The sequence below is a fragment of the Lactuca virosa genome, chromosome 8, assembly GCF_052849685.1.
Source record: "Lactuca virosa cultivar CGN04683 chromosome 8, Lactuca_virosa_CGN04683_v6, whole genome shotgun sequence".
In the NCBI taxonomy this organism is placed as follows: Eukaryota; Viridiplantae; Streptophyta; class Magnoliopsida; order Asterales; family Asteraceae; genus Lactuca; species Lactuca virosa.
Genome location: NC_136433.1, coordinates 139,513,455 through 139,533,543, shown reverse-complemented (window position 1 = coordinate 139,533,543; position 20,089 = coordinate 139,513,455). Strand labels below are relative to the sequence as shown.

Sequence of the window (20,089 nt, the reverse complement as noted above, 5' to 3'; positions counted from 1 at the left end):
TTTATAATTAAGATTTGTAGATTTAGAGTGAGTAATCCCACCTTATTTCCTGTTCCTTGTTTGGTTGTGGATTTAGGGCAGGGTTGCTCAGTCAACTGTCTTACCAATCTTAATTATACATGACTTGTATACACCAAGCGATTATAGAGAGACCTGGTAAGGATCATTTCATGAAAGTTCACAATTTCAAATTATCAGAACCCTCGTATTGGTAGTACCCGCCAATTTTGAATCAAAAAGGGGATTCGTAACAGTAATAACAAAATAAAACCGGAAGAGTTGAAAACTTATGTACATAGGATAGCTCATTATCCTAGTAATCATTCCTTCTAGATCGACTTAATATCAAATTCGTCGAGAAGTTCTGACATCCTCATCCGACATGGTTTGGCTTGGTCCTTACCATGCAAAATTCTTATGCTGTGTAAAAGAACTTTTTCCTTAATCAACCGTCAGATGAAATTCTTCCAATCCATAACGCGAACCTTTATATCATCTTTCACTTCACAACTTCAGAAGTACCCATGCGAGGGGTACCACACCTTCTAGCCTTCTCAATAGATAGAAAACTTGAAGCAAAAAGCACCAAAGAAGTCTCAGAAGTCAGTAACCACCCGTAGTATACCCAATAGATCTCTGAGGAAGACCACTTGTACCATGGGTCAAGTTCAAGATTAGAGTATAAGAATTCCTTAGGTTAATCTATCATTGCTAAATGTATACGCAAGAGTAGCATATAATTTAGACTCAACAAGATTTAGGATGTGTGATTCTGCCATATTTCCTGTTCCTTGTCTGGTTGTGGACTTGGGGCAGAGCCACCCAACCAAATGTTTTGTCGATCTAAATTATATACGACTCATATACACGAGGTGATGATGGATGAGCCAAGTATGAGTCTTATCGTGAACTTCAAAGCAAAAGCCCGCAGGCTTACTACAACAACCGGAGATACCTGAGTGGAAGTGGTAGCGGATTACAATGGGCTTTATAATCAAGTTACCAAGGCAACAGGTGGACTTGATGCCATTTTGGGTGATCGTCGACAGATTAGCCAAGTCCGCGCACTTCCTACAATTTTGAAGAAACAGGAAAATAGAGAAGATGACTAGAACGTGTGTTAGAGAGATTAGTCAGAGTGCACGGTGTTCCAATATCTGTTATCTCCGTTGAGATAATAGAATCATCTCCCAGTTCGGGCAGTCAATTCAGAAATCTCTGGGAACTAGACTAGTCATGAGCATAGGCTACCATCCTTAAACCGACAGACAAAATAAGAGAATGATTCAAGCATTAGAAGTCATACTGAGAGCATAGGTGATCGACTTTGGTAAAGTTTGGGATACCCATTTACCAATTAGTCAAGTCCTTTATCATGCTTGCATTTAAGTTGCTCCATTCGAAACCTTCTGTGGTCGCAAGTGCAGATCCTATCTGCACTGGACTAAAGTTGGTGACACGCAACTAGCTAGAGGTCCAATTTCCAGACAGCAGTTTCATTGGACCTGAATTCTTCCAAGAGACTACCAAGAAGAGAGTACAAATCCAGGAGCGACGTGAAACTCCAAGAGAATGATTCAAGCATTAGAAGTCATACTGAGAGCATAGGTGATCGACTTTGGTAAAGTTTGGGATACCCATTTGCCAATTAATCAAGTCCTTTATCATGCTAGCATTTAAGTTGCTCCATTCGAAACCTTCTATGGTCGCAAGTGCAGATCCTATCTGCACTGGACTAAAGTTGGTGACACGCAACTAGCTAGAGGTCCAATTTCTAGACAGCACTTTCACTGGACCTGAATTCTTCCAAGAGACTACCAAGAAGAGAGTACAAATCCAGGAGCGACGTGAAACTCCCAGAGTAAGACAGAAAAGCTACGCCTTCGATAAAAGAAAACCCTTGGAATTCTAGGTTGTTGACCACGCCATGTGAAGGTCTCACCCGGAAGGGCAGGATACGCTTCGGAAAGCATGGAATACTAAATCCAAAGTACATAAGACCATTCGAGATTCTTACTAGATTTGATTCAGTAACGTATAGACCCTGACTACCTCGAGAATTTAATAACATACACCCTATCTTCCATGTCCTTATCTTTCAACCTGTTTTCCCGATGAGACTCTTGTTATCCCACTCGATTAGATCGAGGTAAACGAGAACCTCAACTTTGTGGATGAATCTGTGGAAATCCTAAACAACAATGTCATTAGAACTAATCAGATCCTTACCGCCATTGGCAAAGGTCCGCTAAGATGCATAACGAGGGTCTGAATTCACTTGGGAGCGTGAGGATCATCAGAAACATAAGTATCTACCTCTTTTCCCTTCGTCCGTGAGTATGCCTTAGACTTCATTTCGGGACGAAATTCCCTCTAACGGGGGGATAATGTAATACTAGTCAAATTTAGGTCAAAAATAAATTGTTCAATAATCTTAATTGGGATGAACAAAGTGGTAGAGATTATAACAAGGTTTCCAAAAATATTAAGAACACTAAAATCCGAGTTATAACGAAGAACTTATGACCAATCGAAGATCCGTGACAAAACCGGCAAAACACTGTTCGGCTTAAAAAGTGAGTTTTCAATAAAATGCTTTTTATCCTTAACAATCTAAATGAAAGTTGTAGAATATTTTAAACCGAGAACTTTCATAAAAAGAACGTCAAAATCTGACTGCGTATGAGGAAGTTATGATTTTTCTAAAGTTCAGTATAGTAGTATACAGCTAAAAACTCAAAATAAAGATCGAATGATTTTTAGCCGACACAACCTAAACAAGAATCAAAGGTCTCGTCAAGAGTAGTACAACACTAAAAAGACAGACGAAAACGGACTTCGAATAAAGAAGTTATGAATTTTTAACGGATTTTCTTGTCCCGGTCTGTTAAAAATAATAATATTAAAAATAAAGTCAAAATTAGCCAACGAAGTCTAAACGAAAGTCGTAGAGTATAATCTCACCTACGTGTGCATATAGAGAACGTCAAAAACAGAGCTCGTATGCCAAAGTTATGAATTTCGCAAGTTTTGGGCACAAAAATCGAAAAATATTGAAAACCGGGAAAATTCGCATGGCTGGGGTTCGGCCACGTCACCTCGCATGTGAGGCTTCCTCGTGTCTACCCCGTGTCCCCTTCTGATTCGACCGAAGGCGAGTTCCAAGTGAAATCCGACGCGTGTCGCCTCCTCCTCGCATCCGAAGCGCGGCCCACTCCGGTTCCGACGCGTGGATTCGTGGTGGCATCTTCCGAGCTCGGACTCGTGCACCCCTCGCATGCGAGACGCATGTGCTTCTTATCTCCTCCGGTCCAAACCCTCGCAGGGTATAAATACGAGGTGCGAGATTCTCCGGATTTTACACAAATTTCACACCTTTTTCCATCCTTTTTCACCTCTTTCACTCCCACAAACTTACTGACAACCCCCAAAGCCCCGGTATCATATCTAAAACCCGAAGCAAGCCCCGAAGCCCCGAAATTCTTGAGAAGCTAACCTCTTTCCAGTCGAAGTGCTGCCCGCGTAAAGCCCGGTTTTAATCAAAAACTCGTGGTTTCTTTGAGAAAGATCATTTATAAAAACGAAACGTTGCCCAAATCACCACTTATCAAGTGAGTTCATACCCTTATAATCTACCTTTTTAATGGTTTTAAATGTTTTTTAGGGGGGAATACAAGTTGAACACAAGCTAATTGTGTTAATAATTACATGCGATATCAATCACATAAACGATTTCCTTATGCTTTTAAATATTTTTTTTTAAAATAAAAGATTACCAAATGCTTCCAAAATGACTTAAAGTCATGTAAAATCTTTAAAGTCATGTATACTCTTTTCAAAATCACATATACTCTTTGTAAAATACCGATAAACTCTTTTAAATGTGTTTATAACTCTTTAAATTTATAATTGTCAAAAGCATGTTCATATTTCTATAAGTATATAAATAAGACTTAAAAGGCTTAGGACTAATGAGTTGTCTTATTTCCTTTTCCTTGTTTGGATGTGGACTTAAGGTGGTGTTATTTGTCTGAAGGTCGTTTCCTTCTTAATTATATATATTATACATATGGAAATATAAAAGATTACTTCAGTCGGTATCATTACCTTTGTATAATGTTGATCAAATGGGTACTTTCAGGATAGATCATGCTAATCAGATAGAACGTATAAATTATAATAGATATAATTTATGAAAACAACGAGAAATCTATTTTCTAGATAAGTATACGAGATCTAAATTACTTTGTCAAGAAAAGGTTATAATTCAATCTTTACTCAAACTAAAATGTGATGGTATGTCTTCAGGACATAGCAATACTTGCTATGTTACATCCTTGTAACCAGAGTCTCCTGGAGGGAGAGCGGGCATTGTGTGTATAGATCTATACGGGACCGACAATCCCACATCCCGACTGCTAGCTACAGTCCGGCAGACCAGCCATGGGGTGACAAATGTCACATATTCAGTTTCGACACCAGTAGGTCGTCGTGTTCATTCTAGTCCAGCATGGTTACAACTTTATCACATTTTAAACCCTAATTAACCAGGTTAATATTAGGGTAGTTATTCATCGGTAGTTTATTTTTAAGAAATACTACTGTAATAATCTCCTTCCATAAATAAAACTAAACGGTTTTATGGAGATTTAAAAGTACTATTCAGAAACGGTTTTATGGGGATTTAAAACTACTATTCAGAAACTGTTTTATGGGGATTTAAAACTACTTATCAGAACGGTTTTATGGGGATTTAAAACTACTTATCAGATGGAACTTAGTCATTCACTCTCTTTAAACTAGTATAATATAAAGGACCTTTAGTGGCTAATTCTATAATTTCTTAGTTTATACATCAGAGTTATATATAAGTAATATCCGATTGACAGTGAAATGTGTGACTTCCGCCTTACTTCCTGTTCCTTGTCTGGTTGTGGGCTTAGGGCAGATTCACCCATTTAACTGTCCATTCGATATTAGGTTATATATAACTAGTATAAACTAAGTAATTGCAGAGGGAACTATTGAGGTTATCATTTTATCACATCAGGAAATATAGGATTTTCTGGAGGAACCAGCGAACTTTTCCAAGAACTTAGAGTATACTTTATATAACTAAAATACTTATGAACTCACCAGCTTAAATGCTAATCTACTCTTTCAAAATAACTTGTATTCTCATGAATCCAGTAGGCAGGTACACTCCCGAAGCTTTTGAGAAGACTACCTAGTACCGTACTGCGAATCTTGTCTTCTACTGTATCTACTTTGATGTTTGAATATGTAATGTTTAAACACTTATGTAAAACTTATATTTATTAATGCAATGGTTGTTTGTACTTTTATTACTATATTGCATGTGTTGTGATACTTACATGACATCCTCCGCCCCCGAACGTTTCCGCCGTTCTGGTTTTGGGGTGTGACAAAAACTCACTAAGCTTTGTGCTTACAGTTTATGTTTATCGTTTCAGGTACTTCTAGGTCAAAAGGGAAAGGCCCAACGTGATGGCACAACATCCTCCCCTCAGATTTTCCGCATTAAAACTAATTGTACTATGATGTTTTGAATATTGTAATGATTGGTAGTTTTTGGTACAATCAACGAATGAAATTAGTAGTTTTTAAATGAAAATTTTCACAACTAATTTCGGGTTGTTACATGTTTGGTCTCAAAAAAATCTAGCATATCACTTAACGAAGGGATTAGCTAGGGATTTGTAAATAAGTTAAAGATAGGGAAGGGTTTAAGGCCTACTTGATAGCTCTATGGGTGAGATACCCAATTCCTTTTTAGTACAACGTTAGAAGTTGATTTCAATGTGGAAAACTTACTTATAGAGTTTGAAGCGCACTCAGATAACTTAAGAGGACTCGGGAACATAGGGGTCCGGGGACGGCACCCGTGGTGGGATTTTGAGGTGCATCGCCCCTAGCAGGGTCTACGCGCAACGCCCCTAGTGGGGTCCAAGGAGTAGAGCCCCTAGCGGGGGTCCCACTCCGAAAGTATAATTCTAATAGAGAAAATGGGCTCAACCCAAGTTTTTCTGCCAAATAACACAACTGTCGTCTTCTGTATATAAAAAGAAGACTTGAATGTTGCAGAAGATATAAAACATACGAAAAAACTATTTCTTCTTCTTCTTCTTCTATCTGCATATTGTCTCTTAAAAACACAATCAATTGCAGAATATTTATATGTTTCGGAATTTAGAATATGCATGTATTCCAAATCAATTTATTTTTGGATTATCCCAGATCGGATTTCGTGATACCCCAGATAATAGGGTCGAAATCATATATTTTAGAAAGTATTTACATACACGATCCTTGAATTATCCAACTGTTATCATTGATATTCGTAACCCAAAATCCAATAGTTTGAAACTTATAATTCATTATAAAACCGTCAACGTCTCGAAGTTAGTGGTCATTTCGGTTTCCCATCAATCAACTAGTAAGTTACTACCCCTGCTTCCCTGGGGGGGGGGGGGGGGGATGTGTTGAATTGCTCAACTACGAAAATGCAAGGAACAAACCTACATATATACGAAAGTATTACAGCCGAAGTGTGAAATCCAAAAAGTCTAGGAGCGAAGCATAGCAATATACGAAATTATAGTGATTTAACCTGTCAATATACGAAAGTGTTGTGGTCAAAATTTAAAATATAAAAACTCTTGGGACCAAAACAGCAAATATAAAAAACTACTACGGCCAAAGCTTAAAACCCTAAAATTCTATAGACCAAAACTACAAATATAGAAAACTGTTGTGAACAAATTTTAAATCCGTAAATTATTGTGTTCATTTGCCATTTGAAATTAGATGTATATAATAGTAATATGTTAATCGATTTAATAAAAGTAATAATTTTGGTGAAAGTGGCATGTTAAAGCGGTTTATGATCAAGTACTACCGGTCACATGGCTTATCTGCGAAAAATTTCGTACACAGAATGCTCATTTTGCACTCTCTATGCATTTGCATCATGGTTCACGTTCCTTCACATCCCCCAAAAAGAAAAAATTAAAATTAATAAAAAAGTAAAAAATTCCTCCTACCCCATGACCCCATCCCCTGTCTATATAAGCGGCCCAATATTCATCTTGTTCAGTAGGGTTGGCATATTAGTTATAAATCAAATTCATCTTGTTTACAAGGGTTAGCATATTAGTTATAAATTAAGGTTTCTTCTTATGTGTATGTACGAGGAAAACCAAATCGTTGTTGGCTTTCTTCTTGGTAGCAACATGTTGATACAATGATAAAAGCAGCAACTAGTGGTTATTTCTACAAAACATAAGTAATATGGTGCATGCATGCTGATTACTCGTTAAGGAAATTTGAAGCAGAAAGTATGTGGAAGCTGAAAATAGCAGAAGGTGGTGATGATGAGTGGCTGACCACCACCAATAACCATGTTGGCCGCCAACACTGGGAGTTTGATCCGGATGCTGGAACCGAAGAGGAGCGTACTGAGATCGAGAAGATGCGTCTTCACTTCAAACTTAATCGTTTTCAATTCAAACAAAGTGCCGACTTGTTAATGCGTACTCAAGTAAGTCCGATAGGTTTTCTATCCATTGCAAAACTTTTTAGACATATTTACAAAAGAAAAAGTATCGTATTATTAACATTTAGGGCTCTTTGATATGTCTCTTACCCAGTTAGCTAATAGACCGAGTGACTTTGTAGACTTCTTATTCTATGATTCAGTCTTACAAACCTATGATATGTCTCTTACTGGGTCTATGATATGTTTCTTACTGGGTCTGATAAAAGGTTGAATCTGATTCAAGCAGATCTGACTCAATTAATAACTATGAAACAACCTTTACTTTATGATTAGTTGTGTCCTATAATGATATTGAGTGACGACCATATTATCAATATAATTACCATGCATATACTAACATGGTAAGCATGGATCGTACTGATCATGGCACCCGACTCGAATAGTTTGAAACTTTATGCTAAAACACCTTGAGAGCAAGAGATCCACACAATCGGAACCAAGTCTATTCACAAAAATGACACACGTTAGCTACCTCGTTTTAGTATTTATGGTTATGGTTGGGTGATTTGCCTCCACCTCATAAATATTGGTGTGTTGCATTCGGAGAACCTCGTGATAATGATATAATCTGATGGTATTTTAGTTTCTGTATTTTGAGAGGTTGAGATTCGTTATATCTTATTGCATATGGATGTAATGAGTCGATTAAAATGAACTAAAAAGAAATTTTAAAATATATTGAAATGTTTATACGCATTTAAATTATTTACTAAAAGTGTGTTTTATTATTTTAAATCTTTTTTATTTTTTAAATAAAAAGTAAACGGATAAATCCAATTATTGACAAATTTTAAATAGTTACCATTTTCATCCGAGTAATTGGTTGCCTTATGGGTCTTTATCATTGGATATCTAATGTTTTTTATGGAACCTTTCAATTGGATGTTGGATATTGTAGTCCGATCCAATCCAATGAATTGAAATATATTCAAACCAACCGAAGCAATCTATTTAAATAATAGATTTGATCATTTTTATCTATGTGAATATTTACTGTTGGTTATCTAGTTCTCATCCAATTTGTGATACTTTTAATACTAAATCAGACCATCCAGGCGTCCAATAATATATATGGATAGTATTATTGAATTAATCAAGTGGGTGATAATTGAACTGATCAATTGGACGACAACAAGATGGATCTAATTAGACGATAATGGGATATTAGTTAGATATCCAGTTGAATGATAATTGGAATTCAGTTGGATTGCATCGATCCAACTAACTGAATACGGATTTTCAAGATCCGACTAATCCAACATGGATATTGAAATATTGAAACTGATGTAATCCAGTTACCATTGAATATCGAATATAAATTTGTTTGTTTTAAGTTGATTGTTCGTTCAGAATTACAAACAGTTAATTTCTTCAAACCCCTGGTTACCCCATCATTTTCATTTTGTCAAACTATTTGAGAATAGTTGTAACCCATACGTGTCAATCATACGCAAAAGGCCCAATAACGATCAGTAAGTAATATCCATGATTTATTGTACCTTAATATTTATTGTGTAACAGCAAAAAAAAAAATAATAATAAATAAAAATTCAATGAAATTTCAAGGAATACTATAATTATCAAAAGGTCTTTTTTTCATATGAAGTCCTTTTGTTTGAAACAAAATAAGTAGATATATGAATAAAATAAGATGTATGTAAGCGAAACCATTTAAATTTATACATACGAGTTTTCTCAATACATAACAATTTATGATTTAAAATGTTGTATTGTAGACATGGGCGGATTTAGGGGTGGTCACCGGTGGCACCGGCAACCCCTAACTTTTCCGGCCGTAGTGGAAAAATTTTCGAAAATTTTTAAAAATTTTATTTTTTCTACTATCGTGCAACCCCTTACTTTCCCGTGCACCCCCTACCGAGAAATCCTGCGTCCGCCCCTGATTGTAGAACTTTATAAAACAAAATTGTTATGTATAGAGAAAATCTGTTGTGTATGAATTACTTCCTTTTAAAATATATTTAAATAATATGTGAATATTTTTTATAGAAATTAAGCAAACAACAATTCCTAATAAATGAAAGTTAGAAATTGTTATTAGCGACTATCGTTCATAACCGTTGTTTTTCCGCACTCCGTTTTCCGGTGAGACCATGTACAATACATAACTTTAACTTCTTTGGTAATGTTTTAGTTTTTTTTTCTTTTTTTTTTTTTTTTTTTTTTTTAAAAAAAAACCAACCCACTAGGCAAATTAAAAAAAAAAAAAAAAAAAAAAAAAGTCTTAATATGTCGATTTAATATTTCAATTATCATGCCCCGTTAAAAAAATATATATGATTTTAACTTTTTATCCGACTCTCCATTTCACAAACTCTTCTACTTTTTGTTACAAACTGTTTCATATATATTAATATAATTAACAGTAGTATGTTGTTTGTGAACTGACAGCTAAGAAAGGAGAATGCAATAGATGAAAATGAAATACCGAAAGCAATAAAATTGAATGAGACAGAAGAAGTATCAAATGACACTGTCACAACTACACTCCGAAGAGCCATTAGCTTCTATTCCACTATTCAAGCCCATGATGGCCATTGGCCTGCTGAGTCTGCTGGGCCTTTGTTCTTCCTTCCTCCACTGGTAATTAATTAATTAGTTATTATCTTTTTAAAGAAAAAAAAAACAAATTTAGTCATTTTTCTTTAAAAATTAGACAAATTTTAAATATATTCTCTCAATAACCACCAATTTAACCATGAACACTGCAAAATGGGTTTTGTCAGTTAGCACTGCGGAATATTTAAGGCTGTTTTTATTTATTATTTTTTTTTTCATTTTTACACCAACTTTGTTTTAGCAAATATCAATCTCTATTTAACTCATTTAAAAAAAAACTTAAGAAAGATGGTTATCTTTGTGATTTTCTCCCATTTAAAACCCTTAATTAATAATAACAATCTGCATTAATATGTATACATGGTTCAGTAATATGTTTATTGCCAGGTGATAGCACTGTATGTGACTGGAGCCATGAATGATATTCTAACACCTGCACATCAGCTAGAAATCAAACGCTACATATACAATCATCAGGTATACATATATTACCAAGATTAGTTCATCTATTTTTTTTTTCTAATATAAGTGACAATTTATATATTATTTTTCGGGGTGATTGTTGATTTTAGAATGAAGATGGAGGTTGGGGTTTACATATAGAGGGTCACAGCACAATGTTTGGATCAGTGCTTAGTTACATTACATTGAGATTGCTTGGAGAAGAAGCCAACAGTGTTGCTGAGGACATGGCAGTGGTTAAAGGCCGTAAATGGATCCTTGACCATGGTGGTGCAGTTGGGATTCCTTCGTGGGGAAAGTTTTGGCTCACGGTCTGTATACTTGTTACATGAAAAATTAACATATGTACTTTGTGCCAGTGTATTCACATTATCTGTGCGACACAGTCCTATAAGTGTCTATATTGGAGTCTCCTCTCCCCAAAAGAGGATTTTTTGAGAGTTAATATGGGACTCTACATATATCTAACATATATAGACACTTATAGGATTGTGTCCCACCAATGTATGATACACTAACACTTTGTGGCTATTTATCGCAATAGATAAAAATAAATTGAAATAAAATAAGTACACTGTCTTTTGTAGATACTTGGAGTATATGAGTGGGGAGGCTGTAATCCTATGCCACCCGAATTTTGGCTTCTCCCTAAATTTTTCCCAGTTCATCCAGGTTGGTTTTCTTTTAATCTCTTGACCTAATTCTAGATTAACTTTCGAGTAAATTACAAATTTGGTTAATGTGCTTTACAAAAAATCACAAGTTCAGTTCAAAATTTCAAATTGTGCTATCATTTGCATTTCATTGTAAGATGGTCCCTGGACCGTTCAATATTTGGATAAAACTTACTATTTTGAGTAAAGTAAAGGGACCATATCCATAACGAAATGTAAATTTGAAGAGCAACAATGGGAAATTTTCAAATTTTGGACTGAAGTTGTAATTTTAAGTAAAAGTAGGGACCAAATTAGTAACTTACTCTTAATTTTATGTTGGCAGAAACTACTAAAAAGACCCCCCACCCCCATATTATTTACACACTAGTCCCTCGACATTGTTTCATGTCACCAAAGCTGCATATTACAGTCTTATTATTAAGCACAAGTCATACACAGTCGTCAACTTATGATAAAATGCATTAAAACTTTTAACATTTGTGTTTTATCAAGGAGTTACGCTAAAATTTGTTAAATAACGTCTTATTGTACAAAACACAGGAAAAATGTTATGTTACTGTCGCTTAGTGTACATGCCCATGTCGTACTTATATGGCAAAAGATTTGTGGGAAGAATAACAGAGTTGGTTAACTCACTAAGGCAAGAGCTTTATGCGAACCCTTATGATGAAATTAATTGGAATAAAGCACGAAATACTTGTGCAAAGGTTCGTTTATTAGTCTATCTTGAATTTGAAACACTTTGCAAATTTCTAAAAATATACAATACATCATGTATGGATTATGTCATTATTCAGGAAGATCTGTATTATCCACACCCTTTTGTTCAAGATATGGTATGGGCCACACTTCATAATGTTGTTGAACCTATCCTATCACGTCGGCCATTTTCCACACTACGAGAAAAGGCACAAAAAGTTGCAATGGAGCATGTTCATTATGAAGATAAGAGTAGTAGATATCTTTGCATTGGATGTGTGGAAAAGGTATTAAGTTTTCAATATAAGCACTATTAGTAGAGTTATTTTCACACTTGTAACACATGGATATCATGTTACAAGGTATTATGCTTGATTGCAACATGGGTGGAAGATCCAAATAGTGATGCATATAAGCGTCATCTTGCAAGAATTCCTGATTACTTTTGGGTTGCTGAGGATGGGATGAAAATGCAGGTATTTTGATGCTAATTAACATAATATTTTCCGCTCAGGTGCGTGTTTATTTTTCCTTTGCATATATTATATGTATGTTAAATGTTCATTTTTTTGTAGAGTTTTGGATGTCAAATGTGGGATGCAGCCTTTGCTATTCAAGCCATTTTTTCAAGTAATCTAGCAGAGGAATACGGCCCGACTCTTAAAAAAGCACACGAGTTTGTAAAAGCATCACAGGTAATTGGCATAAAACTTTTAAGCATAAGCAAAATCTAGAAACAAACTTGAGAGAAAATCTAAAAAATGCCCTTACATTTTCAGCTTTTAACTTGAAAAGCATTACAAAAGTTTTTTTTGCAGAAAAAACACTGATAATTTGAATTTTTTTTTTCATTTAGCATTATTTACCTACCAAAATAGGTTAGAGTTACAAATGCTTAAAATAATTTCGAACAAGATAAGGTATACTACAATGGGCTGTTTTAAGCTGCATTTTGCACGCCACAACTAAGGAGTCATGTTTAAGAAACCAAAAAATAGTTTATAAGCTAGCTTATTAAAAAGTTAATTTGACTAAAATACATTTTTATGTCATTTTATAAGCTAGCTTATCAGCTATTTTATCAAACGTCATTTTTTATGAACTAGCGTTTTAGTTATCAACTAATTTTTCAGCTACCAACTAGATTTTCAGTTAGTCTACCAAACATAGCCAGGTGGTTGCTTTGGACTAGACTCTTTTTTCAACTGGGTTTGATTGTGATTTGTTTCACACGTAAGTATTTGTAACTTGATGACCGATTTGAGTAGTTATTAATGGCTTAAATGACAAAAAAAATAATAATAAACCAAAAAACTTAATGGTTTTTCAGGCAAAATATTGAACATATAAGGGTTTTTATGAAATATGCCCGAAAAAACTTAAAAGAAATTGTGTATATTTTCATTTTAGGTTCGTGATGATCCCCCTGGAGATTTTAGTAAAATGTATAGACACACTTCTAAAGGTGCATGGACCTTTTCCATACAAGACCACGGTTGGCAAGTTTCTGATTGTACAGCAGAAGGCTTAAAGGTCTGTATTTATTATTTAATTGTGTCAACTTCTAAAATTTTAAAAAGTTGTATTGGAATTTTTTTTATATAATCAATTCTTTTATAGGTTGCACTTTTGTACTCCCAAATGAGCCCAGAACTTGTAGGCGAAAAACTTGAAACTGAGCGTCTCTACGATGCTGTCAATGTTATTCTTTCATTACAGGTATGTAGACAGAGAGTGTTATGCAAATATTTGGGGTTGACATTTTATTTTGGTACATATTATTATATTGAATATAACCACACTGATTTAATTTCTTTAAATTCAATTTAGAGTGAAAATGGTGGCTTTCCAGCTTGGGAACCACAAAGGGCATATGCTTGGTTGGAGGTACATATACATTTCTTCCATTTGAAACTATATACTACATCAAGAAAAAAGTAGGATTAAAAAGTTTTGATAACATTCTTTTATGTTCAATATGGATTTCAGAAATTCAATCCGACTGAATTTTTTGAAGATGTGTTGATCGAACGAGAGTAAGATTTTATCCTTAACCACTTAGTGTGATTATTATGTTTTGTTGCTCAACTTTTAAGAAGTATATGTTATGTTGTTTTAGGTATGTGGAATGCACTTCATCTGCAATCCAAGGTTTGACACTCTTCAAGAAGTTGCACCCGGGACATAGAACCAAGGAGATCGAACATTGCATTTCAAAAGCTGTGAAGTACGTTGAAGACACACAAGAAAGTGATGGTTCATGGTATGTTGTTTACTACTTTGGTTGACCACCTTCAAATTTTTGTATTATATGCAAATTTATTTAATTAAAATTAATTTTTATAAAATAACATTTTTTTTCTTTATTTATCACTTTAATTTGATTTAGCTTTCTATTAATACATAACCAAAAACCCGTTTGAATAAATCAATCATTCTATTTTTTCCAGCCAACCAAACATGACAATGAAATGTAATGATCCATTGCATTAACTTGTTCCTTTCATTACATTGTTCACAATATTCTCTTATGATTTCACTCGATCCTTCCAAATAAGTCCTTACTTTTATGAGTAAGGAATGAAACATTATTTATATGATCGAAATTTGTGTAGGTATGGTTGTTGGGGAATTTGCTACACCTATGGGACATGGTTTGCAGTAGATGCACTAGTAGCTTGTGGGAAGAACTATCATAATAGTCCCACCCTTCAAAAAGCTTGCAAATTTCTCTTATCCAAACAGCTTCCAGATGGTGGATGGGGAGAGAGTTACCTTTCAAGCTCAAACAAGGTAATATGAATTATGAAATCATCTATATCTAGTTTTCTTCATGAAAGATCGAATTGTTATAAACTTTTCCTTTTTCTAAACTATGTATAGGTATACACGAATTTGGAAGGAAATCGGTCGAATTTAGTACATACATCATGGGCTTTGATATCACTTATTAAAGCTGGACAGGTTTGTTACTCATGCTATGACTAACATTGACTTAATTTTCATAATATAAAATACATCAAAACTTGAACTTTCTTCTGTATACATAAAAGCCAATATTGACTTATTTTTCATCAATTCATTATATATCATTTTTTTATTATTGTTAGGCTGAAATTGATCCTACACCCATAACTAATGGAATACGACTTCTCATCAATTCACAAATGGAAGAAGGAGATTTTCCTCAACAGGTTTCTTATCGATGATTTTTATTCTTGAACTTCACAAATATTTTGCAATTTATATTTCGAAATGATTGAAGCCTCTTAAACATCTTTTCTATGAATTACAGGAAATCACAGGAGTATTCATGAAGAACTGTAACCTCAATTACTCATCATATAGAAATATTTTTCCCATATGGGCACTTGGTGAGTATAGGCGTATTGTTCAAAATGTATGAAAACTTTTCATGTAATATAAGGAAAAAGACTGTAACACGAGATCTATACAGTGGGAACAGTATACTAATCTATATGTGAAATTGTTAATTATGGATGAGTGTTCATTTTGTTACTCATTAATGTTATGATGCTTAGGGTCATTACGAATACAAGCAGAACTTTTTAAATCATACTACATAGAAAGAAAATGATGCAAAGTAACTATAAATGGAGCAATATCAGTTCATCTGATTAGATTATGTGAAAAAGATTAAAAAGCATAAGAAAAATACTTACTAGGCATTGGCATCGCTGAATTAACTTTCAACTTGAAGTTTCAGCTTGAACAAGGTGATTATCTTCATTCTTGTTCATAGACTTGGATTGATGATATAATTGTTAATGTAAACAGTATCAGTTATACCATTTTCTGTACAATGATCAACTGTTTACATCAAAATGATATAATTGTCTGTGTTTTGAGTTATGGCAACTAATATCCATTCATTAACAAAGATGTATCTTTCCATAATGCAAACTAACCAAAAACTGATATTAAATTGCAATGATTATGAACCATGTGGAAATCTAAACCACACTTCTGTTAGACATTTCGTCGAACACTTTCATGCATTCCCCAAATCAGCAAATTTCAACCGCTAATTCTCACAATTGTACACCACTTGACCAAAAAGTTTACTCTCATAGATTTATTAAGTGAGTAACAGGAAAAATCACGAAAATGTCGCATAAAATTAACACAACAAACATTTAATTGAAAGTAATCCAAAGCTTTTTGTCTAACAAGCAAAAACAAAAACATATAAATGGAAGTGATGGATGAAGGAGGAAGCACCTTCTAGTAGATAGAATGATCAAAGTCGATTAAATAGTTCAACAACATTTGTCACTAATGGAAAATCTGACCCAAAAGGCAAAACCAAAACATCAACACACCCAATAAGAATGATGAATTGGTATAGGTTGTGCTAATTGCGTGTATACTTGTACTGTACAAGATTTGATGCATTTGTGTGGGTTAATGCATAGTAATGAACAATACTATAATATTCATAGCCTTTGACTATTATGATTAAACAAATGAACCGTAAACATGTATTTCCTAATAAACTTTTGATGAAATAAATGAATCGTAAACATTTATTTCCTAATAAACTTCCGAAAAAGAGCTTAACTTTGGTCGTGCTTCCGAGTTCCCATGCCCTTTTAAGTCTAGCATACCAGAAAAAACTAACATGTGTTGTCATCATTTTACTTTAAATGTATTAGGTGGTAAACATGGTTTGTGCTGTAAGTATCCCTTAACTAATTTTACCCCTAACATAAATCTAATCAACCTTTTACTTTTGATTTGAATTTTTTTTTCTTTTTTTCTTTTTTTCTCTTTTTTTTTTGTTTTTTCTTTTATTTTATATTTTAATCTTATTATTATTATTATTATTATTATTATTATTATTATCACTATTATTATTATTACTATTATTATTATTATAAATTTCGATAACCATATAAAATTCAGACAACATTTTAAAATTCGGACAACATTATAAATTCGGACGATATTATAAAATTCGAACGACTATATAAAATGGAACAAAAGTATAGTTTGTTTTAATCCGCATAACGCACCACGCAAATGTAATACCGAACCAATTAATATATATGTGATAAATAAAGACAAACTTTGTTTTTGTTCCGTTTTATATAGTCTTTCGAATTTTATTATGTCGTCTGAATTTTAAAATTTTATCCGAATTTTATACGGTTATCGAAATTTATAATAATAATAATAATAATAATAATAATAATAATAATAATAATAAAATTAAAAAACCCAAAAAAACAAAATAGGGAAAAAAAACAAAACAAAAAAACAACAAAAAAACAAAAAAGTGACATAAGGGGGTGCAATTAGAAAAGAAGTGGGTACTTATAGCATTAGTCGGTAAACATTTCAACCAAATTAGATGTGATCATAAGTACTAAGACAAGTTATAACACTTCAATTCTTGATTAAACCTGGATTTTGTATTTTCCAAGGTGGAGGAAGTGAGTGCCAAAACGTACAAGGGTAATATGGTTATTTTTTGTTATTCACTACAATCCGTCAAAGAAATAATCAAAAAGTAGAAACTGAGTCAGATGTAGACTCAGAACTTCTAACCCAATCAGCTTGACCTAGTTAGCAACTATCAAACGATCCTAATGCTAACTATCAAACGACCCCTAATTGATCTAACAAATTGAATATATACACATGACTGATATTGTAACATTCTCACCTTAGGGTGGATCTTGGTGAATGTCACCAAGATTCATCTTGGTCAATAAAAGCTAGAGTTGTGGCCCACATATGTAACACATGCAAATTCGGGTTAGTCAATTAAGATATAATAAGCGTTAAAATGATTTTTTTAATAGAAGATTATCTAGGATAAATAATCTTAGCTAAAGTAATACTTAGGGTCAACAATTGTAACCTATTTGACGTAATAAAGAATAATTATATGAATATTATGTGTTTCATGATTATTATAATATAATAAAATAGGAAAAATCAGCCGAATCGTCCGTAAATCGTAAAAATAAGTGCGCCAAAATATATATATATATATATATATATATATATATATATATATATATATATATATATATATATATATATATATATATATATATATATTGTAACGTCCCAATTTTCAAGTCCAAAAATTTCTTTTAGATTAACTGACTCATAAAAACATTCATAAGAAAATACTGTGAAAACGCATCATCTCATAAAACAATGTATCATGTCTGAAAACCCAAGTCATAAAATAATAACATATCAGAGTACAATCCCAAAAAACTCCATGCGGAAATCATATGTGTGTGATGCGCTGCTACACTGCCGGCTCCTTCCCCTTAGACGAAGAGGTACCTGAAACCAAAACTAAAACTGTAAGCACAAAGCTTAGTGAGTTCCCCCATCATACCACATACCATACAAACATATCGCATACATACTGTCGGGCAATTCTGGGGTACCCGACCTACCCAGTACAGCCATTCTGGGGTGCCGACCTACCCGTGTCAAGCCATTCTGGGGTGCTGACCTACCCATGTCAAGCCATTCTGGGGTGCTGACCTACCCTTCGATCCTATCAACCGAACCTCGGGGACTATTCCACCCCCTACTGCTACTATCACATATAAAACATGCTGTCAGATGTTTCTGGGGTGTCCGACCTACCCTTCGGTCCTAACAACCGGACTTGAGGACTATTCCCTCCCTACTACCACTATCACATATAACATATCATGCCAGCATATAATCATATCATCACATACTGTCAGACATATCTGGGGTGTCTGACCTACCCTTCCGGTCCTAACAACCGGACTCTACTACTGTCACATATACATATCATGCTAGCATATAACATATCAGGTAGTAGCAAACATAGGAAACATAGACAGTTATCACGAAGACAGTCATCTATAACAACTCCTACTGGTGGGCCGGCATTGTGGCCGTAGACCCACCGCTACTGGAAGGTAACTCACCTCGTACAAGTAGCTGCTGATAATCTATGCGGGAAACCTCTGTCTGCTGCAGCTCCGGAAATCCTCCGGCTACAATCCCCACAAAATACTTAATCAGAGTCTGATATCTACTCTTAGGGTAAAATGACCATTTTACCCCCAACCAAGTCCAAGTCAAAGTCAAAGTCAACTTCCAGTTGACCCGACTCGCCGAGTTGGGCCGTCAACTCGTCGAGTCCCTATCTCTTCAACTGTCCTCATCCACGATTCTACTCGTCGAGTTTAGCAACGACTCGACGAGTTCCTCTTCGATATGAACATCGAATGAACCTTCATCCGACTCGCCGAGTTGTATGAACACTCGTCGAGTTCACCTTCATCAGATGAACAAGTTCTGACCTTGACTCGCCGAGTTGTATGAACAACTCGTCGAGTTCATCTTCAATCATAAGGAGATTGCCTTGGACTCGCCGAGTCTGTTCTAGCACTCGTCGAGTCCCATGAACTCCAGGTTTAAAATTAAGTCCAACGCGTTGGGTCACTCTTTCTGTCCTGCTACAACCCTTCTAACACCCAACTAAGTCCTTTTGACCCTCAACAGATATGGGACTCAAAGCCTTGGACTCGTCGAGTCCCAAGAACAGACTCGCCGAGTCGATAACATCCACACCCTAAATCCTCTATTTCTGATGTACAACACTTGACCAAATGCTAGATCCAAGCCCCTAAGCTCGATCTAGCACGTAAAGTTACGAAATTTACGTGCATGCATGGGACTTTTGAGCCAAAAAGGCTCTAGAATGGCTCTAGTGTTGCATGGGGCCTTCCTTGGGTGCAAAAGCAACCCAAATCTGCCTTGTGACCCCTTTAAAGACCTGATTCCAAAGCCTCAACCCCCAACCATGTTTGCAATCATGGTTGGTTACCAAAAATGGCTTATAAAAGCCCTAAATCTCCCCAAAAAGGGATTTATCAAATGAAAGAGCAAGGTACAGACTTTATACCTCTCAAAGACTGCAAATGATGAACCAAACTCGAATCCTCCAGTTCCCTCTTGATCCTTCTATGCTCTTCCTTCTTCCTTGTGAACAAAACCACCAAAATCACTCAAAAGCCTTAGATCTTGCACCAAAACACTTAGGGTTTTTTATGGAGGGTTT

At 34.7% G+C, this 20,089-nt stretch overlaps 1 protein-coding gene across 1 annotated transcript; it reads left to right on the top strand.

Annotated features, from left to right (window-relative positions):
• The first annotated feature begins 7,111 nt into the window (after positions 1 to 7,111).
• LOC145129633 (lupeol synthase-like) lies at positions 7,112 to 15,494 on the top strand. The gene is made up of 18 exons (XM_079064402.1): positions 7,112 to 7,561; positions 9,992 to 10,183; positions 10,547 to 10,636; positions 10,732 to 10,932; positions 11,209 to 11,293; positions 11,839 to 12,005; positions 12,096 to 12,284; positions 12,360 to 12,473; positions 12,573 to 12,692; positions 13,408 to 13,530; positions 13,618 to 13,716; positions 13,828 to 13,884; positions 13,987 to 14,033; positions 14,117 to 14,260; positions 14,613 to 14,790; positions 14,881 to 14,961; positions 15,108 to 15,191; positions 15,293 to 15,494. The coding sequence occupies exons 1-18, from the start codon at positions 7,319 to 7,321 to the stop codon at positions 15,401 to 15,403; spliced, it is 2,325 nt and encodes a 774-aa protein (XP_078920528.1). The 5' UTR covers positions 7,112 to 7,318; the 3' UTR covers positions 15,404 to 15,494.
• Positions 15,495 to 20,089: the final 4,595 nt, after the last annotated feature.